Genomic DNA, 20,538 nt, shown 5'->3' with positions numbered 1-20,538 from the left:
GCGCCCGAGGCAGGACCAGGAGTTTTTAAATCACTGTTATCTCAACCATCCTCTTTTTATTTGTGCCTTGTAGAAGGGAGGTTTCTTCCTGTCCTTTTTAAACTCTGCTGCCCGTCACCTCACAGATGACAACCTTGGCAGAGCAGTTGGCAGCCCCTCAGCTCCCCACCCAGGGGGTGGTGCCCGTGGGAGGGCGCCGGAGCCGTGCCCGGAGCCGTGGGGATGCTGGGCCTCCTGCGGCAGAGCTCGGCAGCTCCAGAGCAAAAGGTGCTTTCTTTGCTGCGGCTCTGCTTCCCATCCTCAGTGCTGGAAATAATTCCAGACTGAGAGGGACCCAAGGGATATTTTGCAGAGAAAACCGTGGGCAGCTGAGACATTGGGGTAATTCTGGAACTGAAACCTGAAGGGACTTCCCTTCATTTTTGCTTTTTTGAGTGGTTTTTTTAGTGTCCTGCATGAAATTCTCTCTCTTTCAGTGGTGATTCTGGACAATTAGCAACAGAGCTTTGCTCTGAGCTTTTAAGCTTCTGTCTGCATTAATTTGCAAACACTGATATAAGATGGTTTTTTGCCTGTGTGTGTGTGCCTTGGTTCTGAACGACCGCGAGCGGGATGAAGGTACCGTGACAGTGATTCCTCAGCCCTCATCCATCCACTGTTTAGGAGTTTTACACAAAAGGGCCCAAAGAAACGGTGCACACACCTCCAAAATCTCTCTCCCACCCAGATCTACCACCTCAGAGCTTTCTTGCGCTGCACTGACGACACAGAAAGGAATCACCTTCTTTCTGCAGCAGCCCCAGACAACAGCCATGAGCCTGCTGAGGGGACTGGAGCAGCCTCACTCATCTGCCACGAGCCTGCTGAGGGGACTGGAGCAGCCTCCCCGAGGACTAACCTATTAATGAACTCAGAGCACACCAAGCTCAAACCTGGGAGGAGGAAGGACAAGCAGTCAGGGTGGATGGTTGGTCTCCTTGCCTGTCAGAACTGTTGATGTTGTGGTGGTTGTGGTGAGGGCCAGGCCAGCCTGAGAGACACACCCTCCATCAGAGGAACAGCACAGGGCCTGGTCAGGGCTCACTGCACTCTCACATTGATCCTTCCCAGCCTCCATCATCCAGCGTTGTGGTTACAACACTGATGAGAAGAGCAACTCACCTCAGTCGGTCCCCTCTGCCCCCAAACCTGGCCAGTAGGTTTTGCTTGGTTGGTTGGGTTTATAAAAAATGTCATTCAATCCCTGTTTCCAAATGAAAGCACAGCTCCCTGGGATTGTGCTGCTGACTCTGGAGCACGTGGATAAATCCCATGGCCTGCACAGATGAGTCCAAGGAAGACACTGGGGTTAGCAAGAGCACCAGCATCCACCCCCTCCAAGCCTGGCAGATCCCTTCCTCTCAGGAAAGCATTCCTGCCCTAAGAAGCTTCAAATCAAGCCACTTCCTTTGCCACTCCCTGCCAAACCCTGACACCCAGGATCACGGATGTCAGCACCATCTTTGATGGGTAAGGTGAGCAGTGCCACTGCATCTCCTACCCTGTCCTCCTGTGGGCAGCCCCACAGCATTCCTGGGAATACCAATACCTGGCCAAGCAGCTTTCAGATAATCACACACCTGACCTGAAGTGGAAATCACTCTCTCTTCTTACATGTATCAAGACACCTCTTGAATTCCTTTGGTTTAAATGCTCACCAGTCCTGAGCAGTCACTATTAGAGGCTGAAGCCACTCTGTGGCTTTCCAAGGGACCAGCCTCAGGGGCAGAGAGTTTGGAGGAGGAAGGTATTATAGTGATGAATTCTCAGCTCAGACTCTGCTCATCAGTCAGGAAACACTGAAAAGAGGGAGGTGCCATGGGATCCTGAAAGGAACTCACTGTCTGCATCAAACAGCAAAGAATTATTCATCAATTAGAGAAAGGTTAAAGACCAAAAGCCCCCATGGCATGAGGAAAGCTCCTGTGGCACATTGTCCTCCAGCCTCTGAGAGCTCACTTGAGCCTCCTGCAGAAGGGCAGCCACATCCTATTCTACCTAGGGAACACTATGTATCAAGGAAATACAGCAGTATTTATTCTGCCTGCTGGTCCAAAGTGCCACTGCCAGGTACGAACAAGGGCTGGTGCTCACCCTGCAAACACACAGAGTTTTGCCACCAAAACTCAGAGGAAAGAGTGCAGGGAATGGAGCCACAGTACCTGAATCCTCTGCCTGGTGCAGCAACCTGGGCAAAGTTAATTTAGACATAAAGAGAAAACAAGATAAAAGACAGACCTGGCATCCCAGAGGAGGAAAAATCACAGTGCCACAGAATTCTGATGTGCACCATCTCTTAGCTTAAACAGGTGCTTTGGATTATCAGGCATATAGGATTCAAAACTCCAGCTACAGAAGAACATCTGTGCTGCTGGGTTTCAGGCCTGGAGCTGGCATGGGCTTGGCTCTTCACTTTGGGCCTGGTGCAAACACACTGCCACCCCTGAGACGTCAGGGAACATCAGCTGCCAACAACTGATACGTCTCCTCTTTATCCACTGGGGTTTGTACTCCCTGAAACTCCCAAATAACAGTATATCTTGCTATAATGGCCAAAAATAACCTTGAAAATATGCAAAGACGGACAATTTCTGACCTTCAAAATAATGTAGTTATGACATTTCACTTTGTTATTCCAGCCACGGACAAATGGTTCTGCTAAAATATCTGTCACAAACTAGTCCCTTATGCCCAGACTACAACAATCCTTTTTAGCAACTAAAAGGTTCTGCTAAACCATTATGAACTTAACTCCAGCCAGGAAAGAAATGGAAGAGCTGGAGCACCAAGGCAGCAGCTATTCTTGTTAAATTGGTCTCAATTTTTCAAGGATCCTGTTGAACATTATAGAGGTCATACCCTGCGCCGCTGTGGAAACCTAAGAAGTCTCTCAAACCCATGGAGTTTAATAAGGAATGCTCTATTCCCAAATTGCCTCAAATGTTTTACAGGGTATTATGCCTTTCAGCTTTATAGGTCCAAACCACTAACCAAATAAAAAGTCTATTTCTTCCAGATTTTCAAGGTTCAATTTTTAAAAGGCCAGAGGCACAGACTGTTCCTGTGAGCCAGGGAAGCCTCAGCCATCAGCTCCTATCAGAGATCCAGCCATCCTTCCCAGCTCCCAGGGTTTGTGCTCCCTGTGCACAGGGTTCATCTCTTCCCATATTAACCTGGTGCCATCTACTTTTTTCAGCTTTCCTAATCACAGAATCCCAGAATGGTTTGGGATGGGAGCGACCTCAGAGCCCATCCAGTGCCACCCCTGCCATGGGCAGGGACACCTTCCACTGGCCCAGGTTGCTCCAAGCCTTGAACACTTCCAGGGCTGGGGCAGCCACAGCTCCTCAGGGTAACACTGTTCCAAGCTCCACTGTTCTAAACTCTTTTTTGTATTCTTGAGATAAAACTTCTCCTGAAAAGCTGAAATAACCTGTCATGGGACACTTCACGCTGAGCAGCATCAGAGGATAAACCTCAGCATCCTGTGGGATCACGCTGCGAACTTCCCTGGCTGTACATTTTTCATAAATGTCCCACATGTAGGTCCCTATTTCCCATGAACCGTGGTCTGAATGGGCCAAAGTTGTTTATCTTGCCTTTTTCTCCCTCCTCCTGCCCTCACAGACACACTGTTGTTCTGCTGACAGGACTGAAGCCCTGCCCAAGGCTGTGCCACTCCAGTTTACTGATGGATACCACAGCATTCCCAGGGCTCAAGGCAGCTCAGTCTGTGGCCTTGGCAACTGTGTCTTCAAGCAGGGACATGAATTATGGCAGTGGTGGTGCTGGTGGGGTCTGTCCAGCTGCACTGAAGCTGCCACTTTCCTTGGGGTCACAGTGGCTTTCCAGGCACTGCCAGCTGGGGCTGGATTTACACTTTTCATTTACTGTATGTTGGGGTTGTAAAATTTCATCTTTCTTTCCGTGCTGCCCTTCCCTTCCAGATTAATTTTACTAACAGCTCTTTTTACAGGCACTATAAACCACCATTCCACATTTGGGCCCCGTTTAAGAAGACAGATTTCTACACAGACCATCTGCTATCTGAGGGCAACTCTTGAAGTATGCTCCTTGTTTTTCTCACTGGACTCACATCCTCTTTATCCCCTTCAGAGGAGGTCAAACCAATAACACAACTAGTCAAGTACTGAAATATGGCAGCTGGTTTCTCTGGGGGGCAGATATCGCACGTTATCCCTCCTGAAACACAAACGAGGATGCTGAGGACTCTTCAGGTCCCTGGGGCCAGCTCAAATCAGCTGCTGGGAAACATAAGCAAATGCTGCTTTTTCGGGATTTATCCTTTACTTTCCCCACTCATGTTTCACAAATAAAAACCAACATCTTATTTCCCACTGAATGACAGCACTGCAGTTCAGCAAATTAATAAACCCATTCACGGCTCTGTGCGTTGATTACTCCCTCTCTTTTATTATGAAGTAAAATGTCAAATCCTTTAATTTGAGTCTTTCAGGAGCATTTGAGCAGCTGATCAGCAGTTCCTCACCTCTGAAAGAACTGGCTCACAGGGGCTGCTCCACACACAGCTCCAGATCTGATTTCTGATCTATCCCTGCAATCCAAATCCTGCCAGGCTGACTCCCGGTTTCCAGCAGCGAGGCCGAATCTCCACTGCCCGGGACTGAAATTGCTATCAGATACGGAGACTTTAGGCTGGATTTTCATCTTGATGCTGAGCTGCCACCACCATCCTGGCTAAGCTGAGCATGGGGCCGTTATCCAGAGCCATCCATCCAGCTCAGGCGGTCAGGGGGTATCAGTCACTGCCGGCCCTGCTGCCACATCCTGCAGCTCAGATTACCAGGGCAGCCCTAAGCACCTGCCTCTCCACTGATATTACAGTCTCCCTACATGTTTTGCTGTCTCTGATCCAGCCTGGCCCACCCTGCTCCTCTCCCCAGTGCTCCCAGAAGGCTGCACGTTGCCCTGTGTCTCCAGCTGAGCATATTTATGAACTTTTGATGGAGTGCTCCACTCCTGCCAAGCCCCAGAGGATGTTTCACAGTGAGCAAGTGAGCCCATGCTGGGGGCTGGGGGCTGCAGCCCAGCCCTGGTGCCTGGCCCTGCACTCACAGCCATGCCAAGAGCCCAGAGCCAGCAGCACTGTCCTGGCAGCGCCGCTGCCTCTGTGCAGTGATCTCAGATCCTCCAGAGATCATTTCACGTGGATCCTGGATCCTCTCCGTGCTCCCCAAGCACTGTTTCGCTGGGGCACAGCGTGTGTGCTCCCCAGCACATCCATGCACGCCGCTAAACGCTGAGCGTCTCGCTCCCTCCTCCTCCTCTCCCTCGGAATTCTTCATCCCTTGTTTCAGCCAAACATGCAGGGGAATATTCTAGCCTGAGCTTCATTAGTATAGGATGCAAAAATAGAAATACATTATCTTTTGTAGTTCCCTCAGTTGATTCAACAGCGGCACGAAGGTAAAATAATTAAATGTTTGTCTAGTGAAAAAACAAGCCCACAAGAGAGACTGGGCTGGGCTTTCCTGGAACCTGAGCGTGGAGATTTGGGGGTTCTTGTGCTGCATAGACTTCGCCCTTCCCACCCTCCACAGCTACCAAAATGATGACGATTCCTCCCTCCCTCCTTCCCTCCTCCTCAGCTCAAAAATAAACCCACGATGGAGACTTTGGGAGAAGCTGGCAAACATCTCTGCTGCAAAGCACAGACCTCCCGCAAGAACCTGCACTGCCAATTCCCCGGCCCTCCCTGGCAATCCCCTCGGCACCTCCAGGAGCTCTCCCTGAGACAAGGGAGCTGGAGGAGCGGACGGGTGTCTGTGTGGACCAAGGTCAACACAGGAGATGTTCAAAAAACATTAGTGAGTTGACTTGATCCTTCATCAAAATACTTTTTGCTTTTCCTTCCTAACACTTCACTGCCCACGACGTGCCAGGCTGAGCCGATGTGACAAACTGTCGAAACACATTTTTTTTAACAGAAAAAAAATTAAACCTAGACTTTAAAGGTAAAACTGGCCCCTCTGAGTCCCTCTATCGTATGTGACATTCCTGCTGGAAAAAAAAACCACAAGGGCTCTGAGAGCAACTTGCTGGGAAAAGGCTCCAACGAGTGGTTAGAGCTCCAGTCTGCAGCGATCTCCTGGGCTTCACCTTGTCTTTTAAGCTCACCTTAGTTAATAAACACAACCACAGAGGTGCAAAAGCACCTGAGCATTTATCAATCCCCAGACAGAAAACCTATAAGAAGATGCTGTTCATTGATTCCATAAAGTAACCAGCAAACATCGCCTAAATAATTCTGCTGGCTAATAATATCAGCTACCAAAGGGAAAGGAGCACAAACAGCACTGTTTCTCACTCCCTGAACTGCCATTTCGTGGTTTGTGTTACGGCTCTTGCATTGGTAATGACCTATTTACCACAAGGCTGTGGAGGGTGTCAAATCCCAACCGCCTCCGTGTTCCCTGCTGGAGCCTGAGATTGCTATTGATGAGCTCCGTGGCTTGATGTAAAGGAAATGAGTTGAGTTTAAGGGCTGCTGGCACTCTCTCTGGAGAAATGCCAGGGAATTTTTAGACAGTCTTCAGCACAACAATAAAATGCCACAGCTGTGAGTCACAGTGGGCAGCACCTCCGTGTGAGTCCGGGAGCAGCAGAGCTCTCTCTGCACATGCAAAAAAAAGAGATAAATAAAAAAAAATAACCCAGAAAAGCCCCACATGTCCAAATTCACATGCAGGAATGGGCACTTATTTGGGTCTCTGAAACTCCACACAACTCAACATTCCTTGCAAGCACAGAGGGTCACCTTTCCACTGCTCTGGGATTCCACAGGGTCACACCACCTCTGCAGGTAATTCCTGACATGAGCTGCAAATCAATGTCTTGCTGCACACTGGGTGTGTTTGAGGGTGCAACAGCCTATAGACTTCTTATATTCTCTGCTTATAAATACAACAGGTATTAAAAAACAGTCTTTCCTTGGGGTTGGATGGGCAGTGAGTTTGTAGAAAGCACCATACAAATGCCTGGCCATATTAATTAATACAGACTCCAAAGAGACTTTATGCTTCTCTCAAGAAAACGGTTGCATATTTACTATTATTTCAAAATTATTCTCCTAGAAGTAGAGTGGAAAGGTTTGAATTAATTTACATATTATGTCAACGCATGACAGTCTAGGACAAAAAAATATTAAAGCCTGATAGCTACAAAAATCTTGTGACTTCCTATCAAATTGGAAAGTCCGAAGCCTTAGCTGACCAGGAATGTGGTTCATGTTCTGGAGTGCATGCCCAAACTCTCAGAATCCCACCCCAGTGTTCTCCCCATTAGGTCCAACAGGATGAGCAAGATTCCTGGAGTTCCAGCCCACAGTTTTAAAATGGCTGGAGCTACTGCAGGAAAAGAAAATGGGGTAAATGTCTGTCCTATATTTATGCATCAACGTAAAGTGGGGAGAGTTTCTGAGTAAGTAGAACAGAATGGAACAGAATTATTTAAGAATTAAGGCTTTTTTGTGTGTTAGAAGAACCCAATGCTCTTGGTAATGAATACAGGAGCCTTTTTAAAAATAAGACATCGAAGCTGCTGGACACAGATAAGACTCCACGTCTTTGTCTCTGCAGCACCCCAGCTCACCAAACACTGCCTGTGCTTTCTAAGGTCATCCATAAATCCAGAGGACTTCTGGCTACAGAGATCAGGGAGGTTTGGAATAGGCTATTGAACTGCCAAGATAAATCCTGTTCTTGCAGCCAACTCCACCTCTATCAATCTTCCAAAAGCAGTAATCAAAACACTGATTCCAGTATTTGCAATATCTCACTTATTGCTGCTGCTGCTGCTTCTTCTTTAGGACCAGTGCCAAAACCAAGACTTCTTGCAGCTCCTGGCACCTGTAAGCACAGTCTACACCAAATCACTAGCTAATCAAACCTGGACCTTTCCATCCACCAGTCCTTACAGGTTCCCAAAGCACTGGTGAACGGGCTCACACATCTCCACCTCCCAGCTTTCCAGCACAGGCAAACTGGCAAATCCTCCCCCCTGTTAAAGGCTTGAATTCACTCCAGGTAATAACAGTAAAACACTCCCTTCCTCTGCTCCAGCTTTACCAACTGCCCATTTCCAGAGCCCTCCTGAGTCCATCTGTCCTGGGGAGCTCTGCTGCTCCTCTCTGCACTTACCATCACAATAAACTCTATTTTTGACACATCCTGCTGGTGCTGTCCCTCCATTTAGCTGTGCCCAGCGGTGCCTGCATGTGAGGAAACACCATGCTCCTTGTAATTTGGGGGACTCAGGGTTGCAAAACCCAGATTTTATTCACCTGTTCTGCCCAAAGCCAAAGAAAGACTGTTCCCCTGAGAACCCATTCTGGTATTTTCTCTAATCCCAGGAGAACTGCCCCACGTGAAGGTACATCAGCTGTTTTCCAGAAATACAAATCCATGGCCTAGTGGAACACATTTTCTGCATGTTCTACTTTGTCCTGATCTCCAGTCCCAGATTTCCCTTTATAACACACTCCTCTATTCTTAGTTTTACCTCCTGCATCGTATCCTTCTCCCTCTTTCACCTGCACTCTCCGGATTTGGAAAAGCCTGCATCCCCCTTTCCTTGCAGACCACCATCGATTCCTCTGCGATGCCACCTCTCCAGATTCATCCCAACTCCAAGGATGAATCTCATCCTAACCTACTGTAATCTCTCTTCCCATTTCTCTCTGTTGCTTTAAGCCAATTATCTAAATGTGAATGCATTTAACACCCTGCAGTGACAGTCTGAGACATGGGGAGGGGACAGGCTTGGAAGAGAGGAGGGAGGTCAGAGGAGATACTGCAAACTTGGAGCTGACTGCTCATGTTCTGGGCCATTCTGCTGGGAATCTCAGTGTCTGGCTGTCAGCAAAGGCAGCCATTTCCTTGGCTTCCTGCCTCAAACCCTCACCTGCCTGCAAATGTGATGTCTGATCTTTGAGGATCCTGCCTGGCCTCCTGGGTTACCTCCTTCTTGCCTCACTGCTTCAGTCCAGCTCCCAGGACTGCAACCAGGCAGGACAAGGGGCAGGAGGAGATGGAGGGACACTCTGGAAGCAGTGAGGGGGCAGCTCCTCGAGCCCCTGTGCCCACAGCAGAGACACTCAGTCAGCAGCCACACAACCCAGAGCCAAACTGTGTGCTGGGAAAGCAACAGCTCCTGCAAGGCTCTCAGCTCTGCCCATGCCCATCCTCTGCCCGGCACTTGCCAAGAACTGGATTCAACACAAGGCACCCTCAGCAGCCCCTGAGCATGAGGATGGACAAGGAACAGGAAACCTCCTTCACAAATGCCATCAGATACAAGAGAAATGTCATGCTGGCCTTTCGGGAGACTGCTGGGAATGACACCTGATGACATCTGTTAGACTCAGGACTTAATTGTGCCAAGTCAAAATACCAGAAGCCTTGAACGCTGATGGACTTCTCCCAGTCTCTTAAGCAGGCTGAGAACCTGGATGGGGAGAGGGAACTTCCAGGTGATCAGGCAGCTCTAACGCCTGTGCTGCACGACCTGATCCCCCGGATTAAAAAGATCAGAGTAAATAACACAGTGTGGTCCCAGCTCTGCCACTCACACGGGATTAAGGCCGAAGGAAAGTTCCCTGTGTGGGGACAAGAGCTCACCCCAACCACCTCAGCCCAGCCTGGGAGATGGAGCGTGTCCTCTCCGAAGAGGGGTGATCCTACAGAAACACTTCCAGTGTCCTGTGCTCACCACCACAGACACCTCGTGCTGTTCCTCCAGACACAACAGGAGGGAAATCCAGAGCAGAATACCCCAGGACACTCCACTTACTGCCCACCTGCCTCACATCCAGGGGGGAACCTTTCCATGGCCACTGCAAGGAAGGAGGGATTCAAACGAACTGTGGGAGGAAGCTCAAAATAACAATCCAGAAAGCTCAAACATCTGCAAGACCAGTGCTTTGCTCTACAATTCTGCATTGATTTCTTGCCTCAAATAGATTTCTAGATGGATTGCAATTAAAGTGAGTTACACAATGCTGTAAAAATGTTACTCATTTCCGTTTCAGATTTTATTTTTGCATCTTTGGCTTTCTAGATCCTTTTGCATTTCAACAGCCACCCCTTGGATCTTAACTATCTTTTTCTTTCCTCTCTTCTTCTGGCTGAACTGCTCTGCCTCCATTTTTACCTTTCCTTACTCCAAGGATGATGCTGGTGGTGGCTGACACAGCCTTGTAACAGTGTCCTGGGAAGGGCTGGTCAGTGGTGAAAATCCCCACTGTGAGCTCTGACTGCAGCTGCTGAGAGCGCCTCGGAAACCTCTGAGCATTTATCAGAGCTAATTCTTTTGTGAGTCGCCCTGAATCCCCAGGGTACCCTTGTCACATGCCTGCAGGACATCCATTTCCAGCTATTGTCCTGATTCTTCCTCAGAAGCTACAGGGAGGGAGGAAAACAGTGAGGAAGGCTGGACTATAGGAAAAGAGATTTACTTTTCTGAAAACCTTGTTTATAAAGCAGGTCCAGCTACCACTGAAAAGGGCACTGCTGCCATTAGTCCTGTTCCAGCCCTTTGCTGCACCAGGATGGACATGAAAACAGGATAAAACATGGAATTTCCAGCAGTAGGAATGTCAGATACCAAGCCCAGCCCTCAGAGCATCAGGATTGAGTTTTACAGATGAACCGGGCTCTTACAAGAGCCGAATGAGAGACAGGAGGTTTGGATGGGGTATTGGGCAGAAATTCTTCCCTGTCAGGGTGGGCAGGCCCTGGCACAGGTTGGCCAGAGAAGCTGTGGCTGCCCAAGCCCTGGAAGTGTCCAAGGCCAGGTTGGAGCAAGCTGGGAGAGTGGAAGGTGTCCCTACCCATGGCAGGAGTGGGACTGGATGGGCTTTAAGGTCCCTTCCAACCCAAACCATTCCATGATTCTAGGATTCCATGATTATGAGCACAGCAGTCCCTCTGCACTCACCCAATACAACCTCAGTCTTGAGCTGCTGTGGATAATACAGAAAACTGCTGGTATTCCCAAGCCTTTGATCTTCATTTGACTTTTGAGGATTTTCAGGCACCGCTTTCATTTTAAAATAGAAAAAGTACTCAAGTATTTATATAGCACAAAGGCTTTAAAGGCTTTCAAACTTCAGAAAAGATTTTTAAGATGCCAGAATGAAAAATGTCAAGCATTATTGTTGCTTGAATTTCAACCTGAGTTGGAAAAACCCTGAAAAGTTAAAACTGTAGAAACAGAAAGGCAGAAAGGGCAGTAAAACCTAAACCCACTGGAGTGATGGAGAGATGTTTTCAGCTGTGGGAGACCTGTTCAAAGAAAAGAGGGAAGTCTTCCGTGGCCAGCTGAGAATAACCACTACAGACACCTCCCACCAGGTTTGACAAAACAGGAGGGAACATGCCCCAGGCAACAACACCCCGTTCTGGGAGAGGATGGAGGAACACAGGAGTTCTGAAAGGAACGGACTGGGAAGTAAGATGTGAGCTGGTGTCACTCAGCCAGAGACAGCACGTCTCTAGGAGACAGCACTTCCAGGCAATCCCAGCATCCAGAGCAGGGCTGGGTTGCCTTGTATGGCTTTTGTGCCCTTCCTTCGTGCACCCTGAGCCTCTCCTGGCTCAGAGACCAGGATAATGGTTACCTGGAATGGTTCTGCCCTGCAGTCTGTGCTGTGAAAGGCTGAACAGCTACTACTCCAAAGCTACTATTTTTACTTAGGTATTTCTACTTAATGCAGATTAATTTCTTAACAGCACAGAAATACCACAAAAGACTTAGAGAAACAAAAAAGTCTCATTTGGATCAATTAATAACGCAGAGCAAGCGCATTATTAATGAGTAACAATTGAAGGCTCTAAGGAGGTGCAGAGCCCTTCTCTAGCTGAGTGCTGGAAAAACAGGGGCAAAAATAAGGCTGTGATCTGGTGCTGCACATGCAAAATATTTGAGGCCAAATTAATCTTTGGTGGAGCCCTGCTGACATCACTGTTGGGATCTCGGGTGGAATTCATGTTGCTTTATACTGAAGGACGGAGCAGCCTGGGTGAGAGCTCAGCTCTGCCAGGGACCCCTGCAGAGCCCCTGTCCCCCCTCCCCTTTGCCACAGAGAGGGAAAGGCATTTTCTAGCAATCCAGAGTCTGTTACAATCCCACCTGCCTTCAGTACAGCTCTTTCCATCCTCACCCATCAAATCCTTGAATACAAAAGGGCAATTTCCTTCCACGTGTTTTACAGAAAGAGAAACAAAGGTGCAGGAAGATGAAACAGCCTCTGCAGCATCACCCATGGGGCTCTTGAGAGGTGGGAATGGGGGGCAGTTCCCCCAAATCCCAGCCCTGGGAGCATCCCATCATTCCCCAACTGCTCCAAACTCTGGGCAGATGCACAGCTCAGACCAGGCTTTTGAATAAAACATGGAGAGCCCTGACGGACGGTGGATGGAAGAGTACACCCCCTGTGCTGAGCTCATGACAATTTCTGGTTACAACAGAGATTTCTGTGGTTTTAAAAATATAGAGGATTTAAATTCTCTTGTCTCCAAACATCAGAAACTGGAGAGCTAATGGGGGTGAAGACAGAGTGCTCTGGATAAACAGGTTATTCCGTCACCATCAATTACTGCGTCTCTCTCCATTTGCTCTCCAGCGTGTGCCTCAGACACCGTCCCAGACAGGGCACGGAGCTGCCTGCACTCCTGCTTTCAGCCAGCCTGGCAATTTACTGCCTCCTTGGGAAGGCTTTGATACTGGAAAACCACAACAGAGCTTTCTCTTTGCTTGAAAGGCACCCACGGGCTCAGGCACAGTGGAAGTGTTTGCAGTGCCCTGGGAGACGAAAGTGGTTCAGAACCTTTGGCTTTCATTGGGCAAATTAAAAACAAGCAAGTCCTTTCCTTCCTTTCCTTTCACTCTGCTAATGCTCATTCCTCTCCTAGGCTTTAGAGGCATCCTGCTGAAATACAGGGATTCAGAGCAGCCTGGAATTCAGCCTGGCATTGGAGATGGAGACAGAGAGCACTGTGCTGAGGATGGGAACACCCAGCACTGCACAGTGCTCCGTGCCCACTGCTCCCTGGCCCCACATGGATGTGGGATGCAGCCCAGGGGAGAGGATTCAACCCCCTGATGTTACTGCTGTCTGACTTCCAGATCCATCTTCCTTGGCTTCTTGTTTGTGCTCCTCTGTGTCTCCACAATTCGTGCTGCTCCCCCCTCCCTGCTCCGTGCACACAGAGCGTGTCCACCCTCACTCCTGCTGTGAAGGCACAGGATACCCCGGGTACCCATGGGACCAGGCAAGGGCTCATCCAGCTGCAGGAGCCTTAAAACGGTGTTGAACCCCCTCCAAATGTCCCCCTGCGTGGGTACAGCTGGCACAGCGAGGGAGGGGGCGAGCAGAGGAGCAGGAGCCCAGGGCTAAAAGTGGCTGTTGACTTCACTCTCCCAGTTGGGTGTAGGTGGGGGAGGTGGGTGGCCGTGAGCAGCGGGGAGGCGGAGGGGGCAGCAGCTATTTCCAGCTGCACTCATGTGCCATTTCTCTCCGTGCTGAGATTTTATAGAAAACAGCAGGAGGTGGGGAGTGGGGGGAACCAAAAAGGAAAATCACAGAGTCTTTGCAGGAAAAACATGTTAAGGAACAGGAGAAAAGTCATTACCATCATCACAGCCCTGAGATTCCGCTACAGAAACAGAAGGGTTTAAAAATATAACAGAACCCAAGGCTACTGGGACTACTTTCCTGCACTGGACACAACAGTGTAGGATGGGAAATGAGGCCACTCGACCAAGGGGCACCAAAATGATGGTAAAAGCTGCTGCTAGCAGATTTCCTCCTTCCTAATAAACTGCAAGGTTTTCTTCGCTCCCAGAGATTATGTAATATGTTCTTGCCTGCTGCTGACTCATATTTTCCAAAATGTATCTGGGAAGGAAAACATATGTGTTCTAATGCCTAGGTTTCCCTGCCATGTAAAAAGCAGCAGAGAGGCAGGTGCAGCCCTGCACACGCATGTGCACGTTGCAGTGTGCGGGGAAGAGAGAGGGACAGCCGGGAATCTGCTCGAGAAACACCGAGATTAAACCAGCACCGTTTTCTGGGGCGAAACACAGCAACTCTGTAACACAGTGTAGGAGGGGAACAAGGAACTGGGAAGCTACGGGGGAGATGGCAAAGTAAGAAGCACCAGGAACGCGCTGCCGACAACCTCCAGCCAAACCTGGGCTCTGGGGATGAAACACAAGCTCGGCCTAAACTTCAAATCCAGCTGGGAAAATGGGGATTGTGGCACTTGGGGCCACTGTGACAATCTGCAAATGGCAGTGGGCTGAGAGTGCCACGGGCGCTGACCCAGCACCCGGCTCAGCAGCACCCACCCTGCAGAGGGGTGCTGGGGCAGCACGGCCAGCGCTTCCCGAACTCCATCAATCCACAGTCTCGCTCCTGTGAATGCCTGTGAACACACTCCGGGCATGCACTGAAGAAGCCAGGCTTCTCCAGATTGAAGATTCATAATTCTAAAGCAGCCAGTAAGTCTTAAGCATATTTGTTCCCAGCCTGCAGGTTTGGGAGGTTTAGTTTCTTTGCTCTGTGTGTGTGTGCACTTTTAATTCTTTAGGAAAGACTTTTTGACACTTCTGCAAAACCCTCAGTACCCAGGAGATGGGATCGATCTGCTGCTGGGCATCAGATGAGAGATCCATCTCCCCTGGACCAGAGGAGACTGAAAATCTATCCAGATGTCAACTCCTGATCATGAAATCAAGGCAGAAGCTCTCCACCGATGACAGCTGAGTTTCCCTGCACTGTCTCCTCCTTGTGCCTGTGTGTTTGGGCAGAAAGCAGGACACGATTCCCCGGTGCATCTCCGTGTGCCCCACAGCAGGGACAGCCCCTTACACATACCTATGGAGAGGGACAGGCCTCTCCTTCAGCCCTGCATCAGTACACACATATACACATCCCAAGACATGGGTACTATTAGCATTCCTTGGTTTATTCATCCGGCTTTCCATATGTACAGTACCAGCGTAAGACAATTCAATTTTAACACCTAAAACCTCATCCGAGCCAACTGCCAGTTAAAGGATGCTCTTTCTTGTTTTACAACAACTTTAAAATGTTTCATCTGGATTCAAAACCTGTCCTCTGTAATTGCTACTTTTTAACTAAATTCTCCTAACTTCACAAAATACCAAAGAACATCCAGGCTGCCTAAAATGCTTCGGAATAAACCTTAAAAACAAACATTAAAGATCAATCGCGCTTTTCCAAGATTGTACTAAAACTGACTGAAGCTCAACTAGATAAGGAAAGGAGAGTTGCATTAAATTAATCAGCACCTTATCAAGCCAGGAAGAAAGAACTGCAGATAACAAGCCTTCCCTAAATTTGGTATCAGAACAGAAACTTCAGCGCACAACGTACTGAGCAAACCTTGTCAGATATGCTGAATACAATGCAGGGGAGTGGAGCAGTAGAAATAGCAGGGGAATAGAAACGGTCCATAGAAATCCTTTGAAAAAACCTGTTTTCTGATAATGTCAGCAAGAGCCTGATGCTTTTGTCAAACAGAACAATTTTACTTGACTAACTCTTCTACAGATATGCCCAGCAAATTAACCCACCGCTTATGGGGGTAAAAGACTGATCCTTAGGGGTTTGCTCTCAATTTCTACTTGTATAGGTGAGGCCATATTGCATTTTGTCGGTAACAAGAAAACAATTGTGAATGCAGTTCGGATCTTTGCTGCTTTGAAAGCCCCCAGAGTTTGGCCAGTTCCTCTCCTGGAATCCTTCAGGGTGAGCTGCAGCCGCTCTCACCGCTCTGAGCTCCCTTGCAGGGCCTTAAAAATCTGAAAACTGGCACCAAGAGCAGCTCCGCCCTTGGAAAGCAGACACTTTGGAGACTGTGGAGAGGGAACTGATGTGAACAAACCCAGCCGGCAACATGTAGGGATTTTCAGGGGCTGCCCGTGAGCTGTGGGTTCTGCGGCACAGGGCACGGCCCGCACGCTCACCTACAAACAGGTGACAGCTCCAGCACTACAGGCGGGTCACCAGGGGAGGCAGGTGGGGGAGCAGGGATGGGGACAGGCACCATGGCCTTGGGAGGCAGTGGGACAGCCAGGCACGCTGCCTTCCCACCAGGAGCAGCGGGAAGGACACTCCAGCTTCAGTTCCCCCCCGGCAAAAAGCAGAGAGCCCCGGGCACGCTGGGGCAGGGTGGTGACAGCACAGCAGCTTTGCTGGAGGACAGGACGCCAGAGCACTGGGCTGTGCTGGGGCAGGGAAGTAATCTAACAACAATGAGCAGTCCAGAAATCAACTCTGGGCTTTAGCCAAAAAAAAATACAAGGGAAAACAAAGGGCCAGGCTGCCTCAGCCCGTGCCGCGGCCATGGGGTGATGCTGCCTACTGAGACTGCTCTGCCTCCTTGCCGCGGCAGCCACGCGGGGCTGTCCCCTGTCCCGAGCACCGGCAGGGTCCAGCTGTGTGTCCTGCCGGCCCTGGGCGGTGCTGGAGGGGGACAGCCCCTCCTGGATTCGGACCCGGCTGGCCGAGCAGAGCGCTCTGCAGGCGGCCCCAGCCCCGCTCAGCCGCGGCTGCTGCCGAAAATAGCCGCACGCTCCGTGCCAGCAGCCCATCCGTTTGTTATATATGTCTCAGCTGATGCAAAGGAAGGGGCAGGCGCTGAACCACATGGGCCCTTCACACAGGCACGGGCGCGCTGTGCTGCTCCCGGTGCCGGCTATGCCGAGGGCTCCCAAATCCTCCAGGGGAGATGCCCCACAGCGCTGGAGCAGCTCACCCCACGGCCGCCAGCCCCAGCCTGTCCCTCCGACACTGCCACACGGCAAGGTTTGGGTAAAACTCTGCAAGCCAGAATGCAGACACCATGGCTGCCTCACCCACAGCCCCGTGCCCTGCTCCTGCTCCCAGCCCCACAACCCCATCCCACACACACCACCCTCCAACCCCCACCTGCCTCAGCTTGTGCCCCACATCACAGGCACTGTGATGGCAGCAGGGGTAGCTCCCAAAGTAGCACATTCCTATGAAATTTTCTGTAAGGATAAACCAGACTCGGGTGAAACGCAGACCTATTTCTTTAAATACCTTCCTGCATATGCTCCTTTCACCCCCTAAAATTCTTTAGTGCGGGCTGATGAAGCTTTTAGGCCTGCCCAATGTGTTCACCAACAGCAGAGCTCTGGGGGCTTCCTGCCCTGAGCTCAGATGCCCTTGTGAACACACCATCTGAAAATAAGGGAGTAATACTCTACAAAAGCTGGGAATAAGGAGTGAAGGCTGCATGGCCCTTTGATGGTAAGGAGGCCAGGAAGGTTAGAGCCAACCTGGCCCTCTGTGGGTACTTGCACATTAAGACTCATTTCCACTCAGGAAAGAAATCCAACCACAACTAATAAAACAAAGAAAATAAATCACAGTTCCTCCAGCAGCTCTTCCTCCAGGAGCATCTATTTTTAGTGAGAACCATCAATCACTACAGTTTGCTGTCTACAACAGCCCCAACAGGCAAAATCCAGCTACGCTGGGCCAGTGTGGGCACACACACATTGCCCACCTGTGCTGCCATTCCCCCACCAACCAGCCAGAACACCACCAAAGAAAGGGGAGAAACAGGAGTCCATCGGGCTTGGCTGCTCCACGGTACTGGATGATGTTCCTCCTCCCCAGCCAGGAAAGAGGAGGCAACACAGCAACGTGCCCAGGGCCACACAGTAAGTCAGTGGCAAAGCCAGGATCAGGCAGAATTATCCTCTATAACCCCTGAACAAGCACCCTCTTCAAACAGGCCAGTTCTTACACAACTATTAACATGTGGGAGTTTTCCTCAAGCTTCCCAACTTCTGGTCGTTGGAGACTCCGCAGCTAGGAGACAAATCGCTGCGTTCTACCGAAATAGCTCTCCCAGCATTTCACTGGGAGATACGGATTGAACAGGATTATCACACCCAGCTGAGAAAACACACACTGCAAATGCAAAACCCAGGAATCCAGGACCCCCCTCCCCGACAGACAGAAATGCATCATCACAGCACAGAGCACACGGACACAACACGGCAGCGCACACACACACATGCACCAGGCACAATGGAGCATTCCCTGAGCACACAAACCAAGGACCACAGTAAAATGAAATGACAATACAGAGAGGGGTTCTAGTCACAAATTAAAACAAAACCAAAACAAAACAAAAAAACACAAACAAAAACCCAAACAGACCAACAAACTTACATGGATTTTTGGCAATTTTCCTTCAGACATTATACACAGCAGCTGGGCTGTGTACTGAATACCTGATCCGAAAAGAAATATAACCACATTATGCAAACAGATGGGGGCAGGAATCAGGTGAACATGCAGCTCTTAACAACACTCATCTACGGGCTGAGAAAGCACCTCTGCATTCCCACAGAAGGGCTCGGATCGGGGCAGATCTTCATTCACTACAAAGCAAAAGCAAGCGCTGTGCTGCTGCCATCCCGGGGGAAGATCCAAATGGCAGGACAGCACAAAGCCATCGCGTCAGAGACCTCTGAGCGGTCCCATCCCCTTTAACTTGTCATGTGAGCTTTTAAACAGAGGTGGGAAATATCCAGGGTGGGGGAGGAAGCCTTTAGAAACAGGAAAGGAAGCCCTTTATCGGCCTTAAAGAAAGAGCATTAAAATCACTGTGCAGGCAGGACGAGCCGAGATCATCTCAACACCTCAGCTCTCTGGGAAGCACCCAGAGAGGGGGACATCACCCCCATCACCCTTTCCCCATGGTGAGGGGGGTGCCTGAACCTTTAAGACGGTGGATGCTATTCAGGAGGAATGGACTTTTTATGGACTGTGGGAAACAGGGTTGCTATGATACAGGCAGAGGCATTTTCATGAATCCTGTGGCAAATAACATTGAATCCTGCTTAAGCAGACAAACAGCAAGGCAGGTCTCCCCTCACCCAGCCTCAGCAAACACACAGCAGCAAGCACTGAAAGAGATTTTATGCATTATAAATATGCTATTTGCAGACGAATGATTATTTTTTTCTTTGGGGTCTCATTTTCCAGAGGGTCAGCGCTTTGGTTCCTTAAAAGGAAATGATCCCTCTTCCTCATCCCAGGGCTTGAGCATCCTCACAAATGTGAAGAACTCAAGTGTTCACAAACCCAGGGGGAGTCACGGGGGTAAACTATCCCCAGGAACCCGACTGTGACCAGCCCCAGACGTGACCCGGATCATCCCACAGAGCTCAGGGAGAAGGGAAGCTCCACCACACGTAGATGTTTCACAGCGTGCAAATGACACCCCGAATTTTGCAAGCACAGTCACTTACGAGCACGGGGGATCTACCACAAGCCACTGGGACCGCTGTCACCCCAAAAAGCTCCTAATGCGGGATGTCAGGGACGGAGCCGCTCCTGAAAAGCACGGCAAGACGGAGTTGTTTCAGTGGCTCCTCTCCCACAAAGCCGGCGCTCCCAGGCCCCGCTGCAGCCCCAGGGAACGCCAGGCTGCAGGGGCAACACCACACACTGGGGTTGGGGCACGTGGCTCAGGGCCCACTTGAGGAGGTGGTCACTGAGGCCTGGGGTGGGAAACGGAGATCAAACCAAACAAGCAGCCCTTGCTCACTCTTTAATTTCCTCTCTTTGCCCCATGATTCCAACAGGAAGCCTGAAATGACAGGAACGGTGCTGCTACAACAGCAAAGTTTTGCTGCGCCCAACTTTGACATTGCTCTGCATTAACTTTCCTCCTTTAACTCCACCAGCCTTTGGGAGAATAAAAGGCAAAAACTGTAATAAAAGTAATAAGTTGTAGTAAATTAATTCTCTCAAGCACATTCCATGACGGGTAGAACTCGGCTCGCAGCGATCCTTCCCCAGCAGCTGAGCGTGCACGGCCCCTCGTCCTCCCCATGCACCCCACGGGCCCGGACCCACACAACTCCACGGAGGAACCAGAGGGTCTGGCAGCCACTGGACAGGGCAGCCCCAGCACGCTCCCCAAAGATCTCCCCACAAGTGCAAGCTCTGGATCAAGGAATGCACTGTGCACCAGGAAACCCTGCCAGGTACCGAGCATTCCTTGTAGAAATCGTATTGAAAGGTAAACCTTCGTGCCAGAGAGATGGTCCTGAGCAAATAAACATTCAGGCACAGCCACAGCCCATTGGAACTCGCTGGTTAGTTTTGGGGTTGGTTTGCTTCTCGCATTTTTCCAAACTTACTCCTCCAAATCCCTATGTCACCCGAAGCTGTTCCCCTGAAAGGATGTTTTTGGCTGCTGTTCAATCGATCCCCTCTCCATGGTGATCTCAGCTCATTTATTACATTTCTAGGAGATTCTGCAACCTGTAAAACTAAAGACAGAGGATGGCTAACAGGCAAATAAAGCAAATTTGAGCTGTTTAATGACCCAAACCATTCTCAGCATCAATTTTATGTGTTTGGGTTTTTTTTAAAGAAGA

At 49.9% G+C, this 20,538-nt stretch overlaps 1 protein-coding gene across 9 annotated transcripts in view; it reads right to left on the bottom strand.

Annotated features, from left to right (window-relative positions):
• Nucleotides 1-20,538, bottom strand: part of ARHGEF9 (Cdc42 guanine nucleotide exchange factor 9) — a 129,751-nt gene that overhangs the window by 92,026 nt on the left and 17,187 nt on the right. Inside the window, exons 2-3 of one of the 9 annotated variants that reach the window (XM_050310619.1) lie at nt 19,402-19,486; nt 18,317-18,378 (exon numbers count right to left, since the gene is read on the bottom strand). The exons of 6 other annotated variants lie outside the window; for them this stretch is intronic. In XM_050310619.1, the coding sequence (XP_050166576.1) occupies nt 18,317-18,346 (30 nt within the window). In that variant the 5' untranslated portion in view covers nt 18,347-18,378; nt 19,402-19,486. Of the gene's footprint in view, nt 1-18,316; nt 18,379-18,481; nt 18,501-19,401; nt 19,487-20,538 lie in introns of those variants that run through there. 2 more of the 9 variants (XM_050310625.1, XM_050310626.1) reach the window with 2 other exon arrangements.

The sequence above is a fragment of the Myiozetetes cayanensis genome, unplaced genomic scaffold, assembly GCF_022539395.1.
Source record: "Myiozetetes cayanensis isolate MyiCay16 unplaced genomic scaffold, myiCay2020 scf15, whole genome shotgun sequence".
Classification (NCBI taxonomy): Eukaryota; Metazoa; Chordata; class Aves; order Passeriformes; family Tyrannidae; genus Myiozetetes; species Myiozetetes cayanensis.
This window is presented reverse-complemented; position numbering and strand designations above follow the sequence as displayed.